The sequence below is a fragment of the Lotus japonicus genome, chromosome 3 (genome assembly GCF_012489685.1).
Source record: "Lotus japonicus ecotype B-129 chromosome 3, LjGifu_v1.2".
NCBI classification, from domain to species: domain Eukaryota; kingdom Viridiplantae; phylum Streptophyta; class Magnoliopsida; order Fabales; family Fabaceae; genus Lotus; species Lotus japonicus.
The window spans coordinates 94,870,400-94,887,204 of NC_080043.1; the positions used below are offsets into that span (position 1 = coordinate 94,870,400).

At 39.4% G+C, this 16,805-nt stretch overlaps 1 protein-coding gene across 1 annotated transcript; it reads right to left on the bottom strand.

Moving 5' to 3' along the window:
- Positions 1–9,209: 9,209 nt before the first annotated feature.
- On the bottom strand, positions 9,210–10,247 carry LOC130745076 (protein FAR1-RELATED SEQUENCE 12-like). Its single transcript, XM_057597220.1, has one exon. The coding sequence runs from the start codon at positions 10,245–10,247 to the stop codon at positions 9,210–9,212; it is 1,038 nt and encodes a 345-aa protein (XP_057453203.1).
- Positions 10,248–16,805: the final 6,558 nt, after the last annotated feature.

Genomic DNA, 16,805 nt, shown 5'->3' on the forward strand with positions numbered 1-16,805 from the left:
AACAGAAAAGGTTGCAGATAAATTACAGACACATATATGCAATCTGAATTCTAGTGAAAATATGTCGGTTAAATTTGGTTAAAAATAGGTTAATTTAATGTGGATTGATGGTGGAGGGGTGTGTGGACTAACTTTTTATTTTATTTTTCCACATTCATATTTGCACTTGCATCCTTCGAAGTGAGTTATTGAAAGTGGGGAAAAGTTGAGATGAATGATAAGCTCTATGTTTGGTTTTGCTTGAAAGCACGTTTGATTTGGTTACGTTTGAGACGATTCATTATCCCACTTTCCCATGAGCCTGAATATGGGTCGAGTGTTATACCGAAACACATTTCTTCAGTGTGTGCGGACCTCCTCATTAGCTTGCTTTAGCATGAATATGCTTTGGAGTTCATATACACACTTGTGCTTACAGCAAATTCAAAAGAAAAATGCGTATTATACAAAACGCAAGAAGGAACTAAAAGTTAATCCCACTCCCCTTCATGATTTCGGCCAAACATTGTTAATTGCGTTATTCCAGCTAGTCTTGGACATTCATAGTACATGTAACTTTGGGTCATCATGTTTGAGTGTATTAAAAGCATGTTCACTACTGAGTTTGAGTCTCACACCCACGTTCAACTCAAGTTATTCTTTTCCATTCACTCAGCTCACATTCAACTCATGGAATGGCATACATGACATTTTTTAACTGACTTTTAAATTTCATTTCTTTAAAAATCATGGAAAAATTTAATATGGACCAGTTTTTGATGGTCTAAAGTTAGACCACTACCTGTTTACCTGGTACTAGAGGTAATATTGTAATTTTTTAATATTCGAAAAAACAAATAATTAATATATAAAAAATAAATGATTTAGTAAGTAAGTAAAGGTTAGTAGTTAATTGAAGGTAAACCCAAGTGGTAATTGGGGGAGGTAAAATGAAAAGGTAAATCACTTAATTAATTAATTACTCCAACTAACTACACCAACAAATCATTAATTTACTCTCATTTACTCACCCCAATTACTCCAGCTACCCACTCAACTAAAGACTATACCCTCAACCCTAATACACCCAGAAATCAAACCCACCCGGATCCTTCTAGAGAACTCTACTAGGGTTCATGGCCACCTTTTCATTTAACCGGATCCCTTCTGCAGTTCTCGTCGCCGTTCCTCCTCTTGCTCCAAACCCACCTTCGTCGAGCGTTCTCGTCGCCGTTCCTCTTGCTCCAAACCCACCTTCGTGGAGCGTTCTCGTCGCCGTTCCTCTTGCTCCAAACCCACCTTTGTAGAAACCCATCCTCTTACTCCAAACCCACCTTCGTCGAAACCCATCATCCGTTGAAACCCGCCTTCGTTCGAAGCCCGAGATCGTCCTGCGTCTCATTTCGTCTTCCCCTAAACCCACCTTCCTCGAAACCCATCTTTCGTGTCCAGATGTAGCGAATACCTTGTAACACATCGCGTTGCCTTTTCTCCCTTGACCGAAGTGTAAGTTGTCCTCCCCTTCTGTGTTCAAATTTGGGATTTTGTATTTTTGAACGAAATTGGTGATTTGAGTGTCGTTTTGCCAGATTAAAGCGATTTTTATCCGTTTTAGAGTTGAAATTAGGGTTTAAAATGATTGAATTGAAGTTCTTCTGAAATTAGGGTTGAATTTGGGTTTATTATGAAATTAGGGTTGAATTTGGGGTTGTTATTCTGAAATTATTAGGGTTGAATTTGGGGCTTTTCAAATCAGGGTAGGGTTGATGTTGTTATTCTGAAATTAGGGTTGAATTTGGGGCTTTTCAATTTAGTGCATGTATGAGTAGATTATGCGATTGGATTTGGTTATTGGATTGAATGAATACTAACAGATTTGGTTTGTTTGTGTTAAAACAAGGGAGGATCTGGGCGTGCTTGAAGGTATGCTTGAAGGAGGATCATGGTGAAGACATGAAACCCAGGTTTATCTGGGTATGCTTGAAGGAGGAGTATATTTTTTATTTTTTAAAATGAAGAAGGAAGAAGGAAGGAGCGGAGCGGGTTGTGCGAAGTGGCCCAAGAAGTTTTTGTAAGTATTCGTTTTTTGCGTCTCATGGGCCAGATTGTTTTTTTTTTTGCGTCTCCCATTTGGGCCAACAAAAACTGGTCCAGGTCTGCTTATGAAATTTGAATTTTAAAAAATAACATATTAATAAATATAATAAACATTTATTAATTTATTAATTATTTAAATTTGTTTTTATTAATTATAATAAATATTATTTATTAATTATTATATTGTAATTATAATAAATATTTTTTAAAAAATTTTAATTATAATAAATATTTTTTTAATTATAAAAAATATTATATTTTAATTATAATAAATATTACTTATTAATTATTAAAAAAAATTATACTTAATAATATTCAATAAACATAATAAATATTTATTATAAATATTATTTTAAATAATAAATAATATTTAATAATTTTTTTATCAGAAAAGATAGATTAATTATTAATATTTATAAATAGAATATTATGTAATTATAAATATTTATTAATTATTAATACTTATCTCATTTGTCCCATCAGATCTTCTACCTCTTCTACCCTCATTTTGCTGACACGCATGATGCGTGTTCAGCTAACTAAGCACGTGATGTGCTTTAACTTGAATTTGAACTAGTACAATTGTCCTCACCTGTCTTCCTTCCCGTCAGGTGTAGGTTAAAGCCTACTCTGCCGCTCCGCCGCAGGCTATCTGTCAGCGTGCAGAGGCTTGTCACTATGTGGTTCTCTTTCATAATATAATATGTTATGTTACGGTTAGGTACATAGTAAATATTGTAATTAATATATTAGATATATATTAATATCTTAGATATATATAAGCAACGGTTCCTACATACAACTTCTAAAAAATGGAAACACCAAGTAGTGAGGGAATGAGGAAATACGTTGTGTTTGTGGGTAGAGAACCGGGCATTTACAAAACTTGGGCTGAAGTAAATCGCCAAGTTTATTGCTACCCTGGCAACATTCATGAAAAATACTCCACTTGTGAGGAGGCTGCCAGCGCGTGGATGAAATATCTGGCCAAGGAATCGTTGAGAAAGTTTCCTCGGACAGCAGCAAGGGAATTGGGACATGTTTACTGGGAAGGTGATCTACACTTTCGTCCATCCCCTTCAACCACAACTCCATCTGCAGCTTCACTGTGTCCTACATTGAGTGAGGCTGTAAAAGATGGAGGTTATGGAGGTTGTGAGGCTCTCAAAGGCTGTGGGCTTGAGAAAAAGAGGGATGGTGGAGCAATGAACTGGCTGTGGGTTACCATGTGTTGTGTTTTATTTGGTATTTTCATTGGAATCATGGCCACTCTTTATGTGGTTTCCTAAATTTCTTAAGTGTTTTATTTCTGTTGTATTAAGTCTTTCCTATGTTTAATGGACCATTGTTGGGACCCCAGTGTTGTATGTTGTATTCGAATTTATAATATAACTTGTATTGGCTTATTTTGACCTATTCTAATTTAAATTTTCAATTTCCTGTTTGTGGGGTCCTTTATTCACACATAATATAGTAATCTGAATGTGGGGTACTTGGTTCTTTGGTTCTTGGTTCTAGTTATAATCTTAGTACTTTTAAAGGGAAATCTTAGTACTATGTAATGATGTAGTTTATAACCCTAGCTCACGTGTGGGGTACCCAACCCAGTTGGAAGTGACCTGACTTGAGTTGTTGACATACCAAACCCTAATTTCTGTTCTATTAAATTGACTGTTTGGCTATTCACCCCCCACATTCGGTTGAAGGCTATTCACACTCTTCTCTTCTGTCCTCTTTAACATTTGGGGTTTTCTTCATAGTGATGTCTTCCCCTAACCCTGGAAAGATACCCAATGATGAACCTAGCCTGAATACTCCATTGAATGGAGGGGAAGGAAGGTTAGTTATTCTGCATATTCTGATTGTTGGTTATTTGTCCATCATTTCTTCTCTTCCCCAAATAACTTTTCCCCATTATTTCTTCTGTTTTTTTTTTTTAATTTCAGCCTTGATACCTTGACTGAGGAGGCTCTTGATCAAACTCAGTTGTCTACTGATGTTAAACAGCTGACCGCTACTGTGATGGATCTTGCTGGTTCTGTGAAGGTAGCCATGGTGAAGTTCCAAGAAGTGGACCACCGTCTACAGGAATTTCACCAGATTCAGACTGTGATGCATGGTAACATGGAGAGGGTAGACAAGTTTCTCAGCATGGTTGACAAACCAAACCTTGGAGAATCAACCCCAAAATGTGGTACTAAGTCTAAAGCTCCTGCTGAGTCTGCTGGTTCCAAAAAGAAAAGGAAAAATGCAAGGGCAACATCTGAGATCCTAAAAAATGATGTAATCAACATTGATTTGGACTTTGAGAAGAATGAATGTGAAGAAAAAAATACTGACTCAGCTGGTTCCAACCCAAGCAAAGGCATACTTACACCTTGGCTACAAAAAAGTTTCAGAAGTGCTACATTTGTAGAGGTATGTTCATTAATAAACTTTTTACCCCTCTATCTGCAATTTTTCTTAAGTAACTAATAAGATCTTGGCTAAAAAACATTTTTTGCCCCTGATGTTTTAAGTTTGTGCAAATTCTGCCCCTACTCTATTTTTGTCGACGTTTCTACCCCTCATGTTTTCAAACAGTGAACTGTCTACCCCTCCGTCAGTCAGGCTTTCCCAGGAGTGGTTCCTGAGTGGATTGGAGAGATGAAGAAGAGTATATGAAGTTGATGATGATCAAGGAAATGATAGAAATTAAATTTGCTTGATGTATATATCAATTATGCATGTAATTGAACTGGATAAATGCATGTTTTGCTACTTACAGGTCTTGAATTTGAATCTCTCTTGCCTCTTTTCTCAATTTCACTTGTAATTTCCACGTGACAGTTCCAAAAAATATATAACAAAAAAGTCACATCAGCTCATTCCGTTGGTTTTTTAACGTTTAACTGATGGAGAGGTAGACGGTGCACTGTTTGAAAACATAAGGGGTAGAAACATCGATAAAAATATAGTAGGGGCAGAATTTACACAAACTTGAAACATCAGGGGCCAAAACTGCTTTTTAGCCTAAGATCTGCTATATTGTAGGGACTTGTTGGTGCCTTTGTTAGGCAAGAAGTAGACCAGACAAGGTCTAGGCTGTTTGTCACACCACCCTCATCCAAAAGAGCTTCTAGCTCTTCAGCTACTTTTCGAAGTCCTATCACTGGCCCCCAATCGATCAATCTAGTGACCCAAGCGAGGCTCTACATGCGCCATCTACCTCCTCCACTTGTTCCAAAGGTATACTTCTGTTTATGCACAGGAAATTTTGCTTTTGTTTTTTATTTGCAAAAGCTGATTAAGTTTAGTTCATGTTTTAATGCCAGGGTGCCAGGCCAAAGTTTGCAGTCCCTGAAGAGTTGGACTTGTTATTGACTGATACTCAGGTTGCTACATACTTATTCGAAGAGGATAGCGACCCATAGTATGTTGAATACTTATTCCTATTTGTTATAACTGTATTTTGTATTATGGTGATATTTTAATGAGCTGAATTCTTTGCTCAGTGAGCTGTTGTTGAGTATGGGTCGTTATGAAGCTGTGAGAAGGGACTTTGATTGCCTCATCCCTGGGAAGGAAATAACTGACAAGGTTTGTGATTCATTATTTTAGCTTTACTGCTTTATTTTCATCAGTGTTTGATTTGTTTATAAATCTGCAAAACAGATTATAACCTTGGTTGCTGTCAAGATCATGCGTGAACAAAGCTATCTCATGGATGATACTATCTGGTGCTTCCCCCCATCTTTTGTGGTAAGATTTGAAAGAGTTCCTGATCCTGATCTGCATGATATTATTGATGTTATTGAATTCTTATATGTTTTTATTGTTATAATAGGAGGATGTTTACAAGGGCTTTTCTGTTGAGAAATTGTGTAAGGAATACTTGAGGCCATTCATGTATCCATACAACACTCTGAAATATGTAAGCTTTGTTTAAGTTTCTTGTGTATCAATAATGTTTGTGATTCACCTTTTAACACATTTACTTGCATATGTAGATCTACATTCCTATCAAGACTGAATCTGGGCATTGGTATTTGTGCATCATTTCCATTGGGGATTACACCATTTATCACTTGGATTCCCATCTTAATGAGGAGGACATAGCGGTTAGATGTGCATCCATGAAAACATTGGTAATGTTTATATGATACTTCACTTGAATCTGATTACTATTTACATTCTAGCAACTTACTTTAATTTGTTTGCTCTTATTGTTTCAGTGCAACACATTGGTGGAAATGATGAGCACAGAGGACAAATATGTGGAAACTAACTTTTACCGGAAAATTGTGGACTTTCATTCTTGGAAGCTAAAGGAAGCAAGGGGTATCCTCAATACTGGTAGCAGGTAGTCCCTTTTGAAATTGAACTGCATACATTTAATTGCTTAAATTTGTCTAAGTTTCGGTAACTCTTCCATGTTATTATGTTAACTGCAGCCATGATTCAGCTGTGTGGCTGTTAAGTTGGCTTGAATTGGGTTCTGGGTTTAATCCCAATCGATCTGGCTATGTAAGTAAATAGTCCTCCTCATGGTTTATGGCTGTTTTGTGATTGTGTTTGTTGTTAGAATTAATTAATTTCTGTTTATTTTCTTATCCCAGCCAAATGAAAGGGCTGTTCGCATGAACACTGCAACCTCTCTGTTATGTGGTGACCACAATGACACTCGGAGGAGCTTGGAGGAGAAGGCCACTGTCTTCTGGAATTCATGTCACACTGCTGATGTTGAAGGGGTGGCTGCGACTTTGTGAAGTATGTGGTTGTAGGGCAGGGCAAGTATTATTTTTTGGCTGCATTTTTTTGTTGCACAGATTTTGTGTTGCACAGATTTTGGTTCTGTAAAATATAACTTTACAACAATGATGCAACAATGATGCGTTTGGTGGTGGTGGTAACACAATGCATTGAATTTCCTATGATAGGCAATGCATTGTTTTACCATTTTTTGTCACCTTTTTGTTGGAATCTGATATAACCCCCAACTATTGACTATTTGGTTGAATTACATGATCTGGTGTTGAATGCATTTACTTTAGAAACAACTTTTTCTTTTAATTTTTTCCATTCAATATTTTGCATTTAAATGATATCAATGCTGTCAATGCTATGAAAAAATAATTCCCCTCCCCTATTGAAACTGTCAATGCTATCAATGTTGTCATAAATCATTTTACTGTTTTCTGTGTGGTCAAATGTCAAACTTTTGAAAAACAGCTTTTTCTTTTTCCCAGCTTTTTTGCATGTATAGGTTCCCAACACCATCATTCCCAAAGTCCTCACCCACCCCTCCCCCCTCCCCCCACAACTTTATCTATAAAAGTCACTATTTCCCCATCTAGCAAAACCACAAAAACCAGAACTAGCTCTCTCAATTAGCAGCTGTCGTGTCCCCTTTCTCTCTTCTTATTTCCTACTCCCATTCTTTCAATTGTCCCTCAATGGCAAGCTCTAGTCGATTCCCCCCCTCAGTCAAATCTGAGGTTATTGATATCTCATCTGATTCTGAGGATGAGGTTTACTATGAAAGTGATTCTGATGGTTCTGATGATTACCCTTATGGATGGATTCGAAGCAATGATCCAAGGTTTGTTGGGAAGGAGGTTAGGGTAGGTGAACTTCCATTTGGTCCAGGCTTTGTTAAACCCATTACAAAGTCTCAAGCTAAGAAGGGTCAAGCATTGGTAAGCCTTTTTTCTTACAACCATTGTTAAACCCATTCATGAACTTCTACCACTACTATTTCCTACTATTATGTCTGTACACGTTTTTCTTACATGTTAATTTCCACAATGTTAATTTTGTGATTTCATGTAGGCTGTTCCTGCATGGTTTGTGGAAATGTGGTTAGATAGGAAATATGAAAAGGTTATTTGGGTTTATGAGTATGTGAAGCTTTATACTGTCAAGGTGTCGTGGCACTATCCCACTGGAAACCAGTGTTCATTTGCAAAGGGTTGGTATGATTTCAAGGTGGAGAATCATGTTGGGCCTGGAGACCATATCTATTGCATGCCAACAGTTTTTGAAGATGTTTTTGCCATCTCGATCTCGCGCGCAGCTGACCGCCGTGGGTGAATGATTTCGTATCATGCTTTGCCCATGTGAACAAAATATTTTGTACTTTTATGTGTCCCTATTTTTGTACTTTTATTTGTCATCCTCCCCCGTGTCCCTCTTTCCTCTTCCAGTTTGTAGCCAAGTATGGCCATTACTATTTCAATGAATTTCACGTTGTGTTGTGTTGGGCACATACTTTCCATTACATATACTTTCCAACCACGGTTAAGCAAAAAGATGATAAAAAATACCTCTCCCAAATTAAGTTAATGGACCTAAGTTAATATAAATATGCAAAAAGATGATAAAAAATACCTCTCCCAAATTAAGTTAATGGACCTAAGTTAATATCAATATGCAAAAAGATGATAAAAAATACCTCTCCCAAATTAAGTTAATGGACCTAAGTTAATATCAATATGCAAAAAGATGATAAAAAATACCTCTCCCTCCCTACAAGACAAGCTAAATAAATATCCACATCCAAAATTACATTACGATTGTGGATAAATATTATGATTGCCACAAAACTTTGGCAGCTAGAGATGGACGTAATTATCCATATAATATAACTAGTTCTCTCAATGGTGGGCAAATATATTGCATCCTGGTAAATTTCAAACCCCCAAAATTTATAACTAAACGCCACGAATTAAATGAATCTATCATAACCATGCGTATGGTACCATGGATGAATTTGAAAACAAACCATATAAAGTACCGATGGTTCAAATAAAACAACATTACAAATCCCCACAAAGTATCTCACAAGTTTGTGAATAGGAAAATTACAAATCCATGAATTGCATATTACTAAAGCTCATTACAAAGAGCATCCAACTTCCACATGACAGTGTGTGATTCCCTTCCAAGAGTGCACAATTCAACCTGTGAGATGACAAAAACAGAGGCCAATGTCAAGTAAGTGGTAGAAAGCAAAATATGTTTTGTTCATGTAATTTTACATTTGTTGCACAAGAACATCATGAAGTAAGTCAAAATGCCTAGGCCACTAACAGAACCATGTACATAAATGCATATGCAAAACACCAAACATGAAGAAAGTCAAAATACTCACTTCACTGTGTAGCCCGTAGACATGTTTTCCGATTGTGCCCTGCCCCGCCGCAAAGACCACAGTGGGAAGTACGCCTCCCCAGTCCACTACCTCTAGAGGCACTACCAATGCGCCTTTTGATGGGTTTAAGTGGGTCACGCAAGTACTGTTCAGGATCATTGGCCACCACATGTACAGCTTGTTGCACACCATCACCTTTCTCCAATTTCTCCAACCTCCTTGCTTGCTTTAGAACCAGTTCATTTGTGTCCCGGAATGTTTTCGGTGCTCTACATGCTGCTTTAGACATTCGCCTGCAGTTTTCCCTCAATACAGTAAATCTACATAGATCCATGGGGTCCCATGCACCCAATTGTTCCCCACGCAGCTCAAGCCCCTCTTTTGCATCCTTGGTCCATCTCCCCATAATTAATGATGAGGGAATTCCAGGCAGGTCTAGATATCTACAAACAGCAAGAATATGGTCGCATGGAATGCCATATGATTCCATCCTCATACAAGAGCACTTGAACTCACTGGTTGTTTTGCATAGAGTCACATTCCATCTCCGACTAGACAGAGAAAACCTTTCAACAAAGTAAATGATGCAAGTTGAAGTCTCCTTGAAAAGACTAACCTTGAGCATCAAACAGCGGTGAAGACCCTTAGAGACAAGCCTGAAAATGTTGTTCGTGTAATGGTTGGAAGCTGACTTTTCAAGCCTCTTCAATTGTGTTTGCGGCACATGGTCACCGTGCATTGATGCAAAATCTGCTTCAAGTTCCCTTTGTCGCTGATAACTCATATATCGAAAGAAGTTATGCATAAAATCAGTCAAATTGTTCCATGAGTCTACAAACTTCCCAACTTGGGCATGTAATCCCTCAACCCGAGAGGTTGTACGAAAGCCCGCAAAGAATTCACCCCGCATATATGCAGCAGCCCACATCTTCCTCCGCTCATACAAATCCTGAACCCAAACATTCTCTTCACACCCACATTCAATAACCATTTGAGCCCACCTGTCCTCAAACTCCACAATTTCAAGATCCCAAAGCATGCATCTTGAAAACAATTGAATAAACTTGGGTTCTGCAACATTGCTCACTGCATTCCGAAGAAGATGCCAAGCACATTGTTGGTCAATTCGCAAGTGCACGAATACCTCCGGGTTTTAAATTATCGAACCACAGGGATTGTGAGTGAGAATTATTGATTTAAGCCTAGAGTTTGCAAGTTCTTAAAACAGTAAAATTCAGAAGTTGGTTTTGGGTGATTGTGACAAAAGCTTTGCAAGAGAGCAATGTTGAAAATGATGTAAATAACAATGATGGAAAATTGTCTTGGGTGTTTGATCATCTAATCCATTTTAGTCCACCTATCCTATGCATGTGAATCCTTGATTCCACTCTTGTTGTTATAGCCTATGTACTTACTAGTTGATTCCTCATAAAAGTAATTCTCTCAAATTGAAAGTTAAGCTCAATTCCTTGCGTACTTAATCATTCATAAGAGGTATGATAGCATAATTATTCAGGCCAACAAAACTCTACCCTCACTCTATTCCTAGAAGCAAGTATAGAAGGATCTATTCCAATTCATGTCCCTAAATCATAACAAATTTCCATTCTATTATAATCTAGCCTATAGCAAAGGTGCACCAAAGCTAAACATGCAATAAGGAATTGAAATACAAGATTGAATCAAGACTCATGCATAGAGATAGGATTTAACAAACTAAAGTTTCATAGAATCTCTTAACCCAAAGCAAAAAAGGAACTAGCCACTCATGGCTAGTGAATTCATAAAGGAAATGTAAAGAAAACCTGAGAAGAAATACAAGTTGGAAACCTCCCTTGGTCCCAAAGTTCTCCTCAGCTCTCAAAACTTGATAAAAAATGAGTGAAATGACAAAATGTATCAAAGAAATTGGCCTAAGCCTTATTTATAGGCAAAATGAACGAAACTGGGCGCTCAGGCGCCAATTCAGAGCGCCTGAGCGCCAATTGCATGTTGAAAAACATGCTCTCTGACCCTATTGGCGCCTAGGCGCCCATTCCCAGCGCCTAGGCGCTCTAGCTCGCCTGAAAATGACTTTTTGGCTTCTGAAACTCCTCTTTTCAATTCTCTTTATGTTCTTCATCAATTCCATGCTTCTTGGCCTTCCTTCTCCTTCAGTTTCTGCACTCCAACCCTAACCAACAAGACAAGGAAGATTCTAGAAGCTCCAAGAGCTCATTAGCACAAGAAGTCCCTCATAAAACACAACAAAACCATGCAAGTCCTAAACTTTACTTAAAATGCAAGAAAACTACCTATAAAACTACCAAATTACCAAAACGAAATAAAAACTAAAGAAAAGAATAAAAATGCATGATAATGCATGAAACACTACATGAGACTCAACAAAAAGACTCAAAACAACCAAAGAAATGACCCTAAAAACACTACTAAAATAGGGTCATCACACCACTATACTCAACGGCAGCTCGCCCTCGAGCGTAAAAAACACTCGCTTGCCCTCAAGCGCAAGAAATGCTCCCACATAAGTGCTCACAACAAGGAATACTTCACAAAAACAGGGGGACAAAGTAATCACAGCTAGTTTCAAGAGAAAGACTCGAAAACCTACTTCATGCATCTTTTGAAAAGAGAAAAGTGTAGAGTCCATTCATGAGAACCATTTAGATCTACAAATCCTAGGATGAGATGTTCATTTAGTGCACTGAGCACACAAGCAAGTTCATAGGTCCTGAATGTCATTCACTCAATAGCAACAAAGATCAAGCATGCAAGTATTCAAAGAGACTTCCATAAGGGTTGAAACATCGGCTAGGTAAAACATGATGGTGGTTGGTCCCTAAAGGAAAACTAGGCTTTCAAGCACATTGAGTGTGGTCCTCTTCTAATAACCCCGGAGCTTACAACACTTTTTCCTTTGCACAAGTCTCTTGCACCCACCTTTTCAAACCCTTTTTTTTCTTTTTTTTTCAACTCCAACTTTTGGTTAGGAGTTCTTTTTCTTTATTTTTTTTTTGTTTTTTCCTTTTGGGGCAAGAGGCTATTTCTCATTTTTCAGCTCCATACAACACAACAAGGACCATCACTCCCCCACTATTCCAACCAAACTTCCATCCCAACTTTTGGCTACAAAAAGATTCTCCAATTAAGCTCAAATGGGACAACTAAGGGCAATGTTTAACCGCAAACTCAGAATCTCAAGAAATCCTACAAGTCTCAAGAATAACGCATGAATCACTAAGCATACTATGAGTGAAATCAACGCAGAACCAAGAATTGCAAATGAGTCAGGATCCTCCAGAAAATTTTTATGGCGAAGGGTCAAAGATAGACCCTTAATGGACTCACCTCGACTCCTTTCTCAAGACACACTCGGAAGACCGAAGTCTCCTCCTCTCTTCCCCAACATGCAATCACTCATCCCCGAAACAACAACAAGTATTCTCCAAAGCATTTTCAAAAACAGCACTAGTAGGGAAGCAAAACCATAGCTAAAAGCATGTGAGTATAGGGAAGTAAAAGAACCAAAAACAAAAACAAAACCAGCTAAAACAATGCATGATCAAAAAGAAAACAAAATCTACAAATTGAAAATATGCTAAAAATGCATGACCTAAACTAAGAGTAGAGTTACCTCAGCAAAATCACTCCATGGGGTCATGATCACCCCTTCCATCGCCATAATCCGGATGAACTCCGGCATCATGCATCAAGCTCAAGTCTATCATCCCCTGCTCCAAGGTATTAAAATCCAAGGGCCCATTGTACCTGGGGTCTGATGTGCTACCTCCCCTCCAATGGAGGTCAAGATCCCTGTGTAGGCGATCTTGCCTCAAAAACATCCGCCTGAAAGCGGCCTCCATCCAAGCAGGAGAAGGGTCAGCACGCGGTGGAGTAACCACCTCATTCACCACCTCAACATTTTCTTCTTCCTCCTCTTCTTCTTCCTCTTCTTCCTCTTCTTCTTCCGCTTCCGCTGGCTCCTCAGGATCCTCTTCCTCTTCCTCCTCTTGAGGCATCCTTGCCGTCCATTCTTTATAAAGTTGAGCGATCCTCTCCTTACTGAGCAGAGGTGCCACAGGCAACCTCTTCTCAATAACATGGACTGGCCTCCTAGCTCTGTCCCTCACCGCATGAATCAAAGAGCAAATCAAGTGAGGAAAGATGGGCCGATGCTTGTCTTTACTCCTGTTGTAAAGGGAATAAATCCGACCAGCAATGATGGTGGCCACATCCATAGGATGACCTCTCAAGATGCAGTAGATGGCAACCAAAGTAACCTCTCTAACTTCAGATTTGTTAGAGCTAGGAATGAGGGAATCCTGCAAAAATTCAGCCCAAACTCTAGCCAGCGGTGTCATGTCCTTTCTCCTCACAAAAATAATCTCATCATCAACTGCTTCCCAGTCCCGCCCAGGCCTAACAATCACTGCCTTCATGTCTTCCAAGATCTCCGGTAACTTCTCCTTTAAGAGCTCATGATATGTGGCCTTCTCGGGGAAAAGCTCCCTCTCTTGGTCCTCCGTGAGGAGACCAAGATGTCTGCGAATGACTGCTGGATTGTAGACAATCACATCTCCCCTGAACCAAGATGAATTCACCGGTGGCCTGGACCTGTCCTCTTGATTGTCACAGTAGGTGTTCGCATAGAACTCCCTAACCATGACTTCACAAGCAAACGGAATGGGGTTGACCCAATTCTTCCACCTCCTAATCTCCATGGCTTCTTGCATGCCCAAGAGGTCTCTCCTTCCCTCCCGAGACAAAACTCCCCGCTCCTTCACACACTCCTTGTGTGCTAGGTGAGCTCGGTAAAAGTCCTCCTTAATCGCTGATAGGAAGCGGGAGCGATCAAAACTCCGGGAGGTGGAGGAAGAAGCTGCAGCTCTTGTGTTGGTTCTTGCTCTTTTCACAGGCATCTGCAAAGTTGTTAGCCCAAACACAAGCCACAAACGTTAGAAACGTTAGTTCAAGAAATAAAAAGAAATGAGAGGAGAAACTTTGTACAAAAGCAAAAATAAAGAACAACCTAAGAGCACCCAACAAGTTTCTTAGTGATTTTGGCAAAGAGAGAAAAACTACCACAAGCACTTGCCAAAAACGACTAAGAGAACCCATTGAGGCATTCTATCAAACACCTTATAAGCAAAAGCTAAACTAAACTAATCCACAAAATCCTAACTACCCATTCCTCACAAATCTACAACCCCTTTCTAATTAAGCACAAAATCAACCACCAATGAGTATATACAACCCAAACCCAACTTGCATTGGCACAAATCACTCACCCAAACCCCCTTGTAATCATGCATTGCAAATCCCATGAACAAAAATGAAGGAAAGTGAAAGTTGTGACTTACCTTGACTTGAGAGTGAGTGGGTGCAAGTGAAAGGAACTTGAAACAATGCAGAACTTGGAAGCAAATGGGAGAGCCAAAGTGTGTGCAAGTGAGAAATGAGAAGTGGAAATGGGGTTTGGAAAGAGTGAGGTGCGTTTTTTATGAAGGAAAGGGAGTTAAGAGTGGGAAAATGAAAGGTTGGGGTTTTAAAACCCAAAATGTAAGAAAAAAAAAATGAACAGGAGCGCTCGAGGGGAACGCTCAGGCGCTCACACCAGTGCCAGAGGCAGTGCCTCTGCCACTAATTGGCGCCTAGGCGCCCATGAATTGGCGCCTAGGCGCCCATGAATTGGCGCCTAGGCGCTCAACCCAGTTTTTCCCCAAAATTTTTTACTTTTTTTCTCTTTTTTTTTTGAAATTAAACACCTAAAATACTACAAAATTAAAAGATAGTAACTAACAAAATGAAAAGAATGGGTTGTCTCCCACTTAGCCCTAGGTTATAGTCCTAGGTGGACTCTCCTTCCGATGGTGTTAGGAAGGAAATTCCTTTCCATTGATTAACTTACCACAAGTGCAAGGAAGAAACCTTGCACAAAACCTCTGGAGTAAATCCTCCCATGAGGCAATGTCCTCTTGCTCATCAAACCAAGCTCTAGCCTCCCTTGTCAAAGAATGAGGGAAGAGTTTAATCTTCACTTCATCACTTGAAACGCCCTCAATCTTAGCAAGGGTGCTAGCTTGGGTAAACTTCACCATATGAGCATGTAAGTTCTCATACTTGGACCCCCCATACTTGTTACCATTAACAAGCTTGATGAGAGCCGGATGGAACTCATCAATTTGGGCATTAACCTTGGGGATCTCTTCTGAAACTTTTGACCTGCTTCTAATCACATCACAGACAAAGTCATTGTCATGGTTAGTCTCAATCATAGGATTAAAAACAGAAAACCGTACCTTTTCCTTACCAACACGGAGAATGAGGTGACCCTTGTCAACATCAATCTTAGCTCTACCAGTAGCTAAGAAAGGTCGACCAAGAATGAGAGGAATTTTCTCATCCTCCTCCATATCAAGCACAACAAAATCCACGGGGAACATATACTTGTCCACCTGCACCATTACATCCTCCACAATCCCATATGGAGTCTTGAGGGATCGATCCGCCATTTGCAAGGAAAGCATGGTTGGAGTAACCTCTCCTAGGTTAAGCCTTTCAAACATGGTGAGCGGCATCAAATTGATGCTCGCTCCAAGATCACACAAGGCTTCCACATCCGCCATGCCTTCAATTTCCACCGGAATAGTGAAACTCTCGGGGTCCCTTCTTTTCTTAGGAATCTTCCGCTGCAAAATGGCACTACATTCCTCCGTCATCAACACCGTCTCATCTACTCCCTTCAATCTTCTTCTCTTATGCAAAATATCCTTCATAAACTTAGCATATATAGGCATTTGTTCCAAAGCATCGGCAAACGGAATACTAATGTGGAGCTTTTTGAAAACATCAACAAACTTTGAAAACTTTTTATCTAAGCTCTTCTTTGCCAATGCTTTAGGGAACGGAACCTTGCTAGTTTCAGGAGTAAGATCAACTTCCTCTCTCACCTTAATAGGTACAACTACTTCTCCTCCCACTATCTCCTCTCTCTTTTCACCCTCTGTTTTTTTCTTCAATTCATTCATCACTCTCCCACTTCTAGTGGCTACAACAGAGGCATTTTCTTGCTTAGGATTGGGGATAGTGTCGGAAGGAAATTTACCTTGAAGTCTCTCGGCTATTTGCTTGGCCAGCTGGCCAAATTGATTCTCAAGATTTTTGATAGCCGCCTCTTGATTCTTGTAATTGTTCTCCGTCCGGTTGATGAAAGTTTCCACCAACTCTTCTAAGCTCTTCTTGGAACCACTACCTTCACCTTCTCCTCGCTCTTGAGGTTGTCTTGAGCTTTGGCCTTGAAATCCTTGGCTAGGAAATTGTCTTTGAAAACCACTTCCTTGCCCATTATTACCTTGCCTCCAAGAAAAATTAGGGTGATTCCTCCATCCTGGATTGTACGTATTTGAAAATGGGTCATTCCGAGCTTGACCCATGGCCTTCACTTCCTCCTCCGGTCTAGTCTCTGTGCATTCTTCGCTGTCATGTGGCCCTCCACAAGTCACACACTCCACCTTGGCAACTCGACTACCAATCTTGGTAGTCTTCATTTGATTTTGAATCTCATTCATTTGCTTGGAGAGTTGCTTGTTGGAGGCCA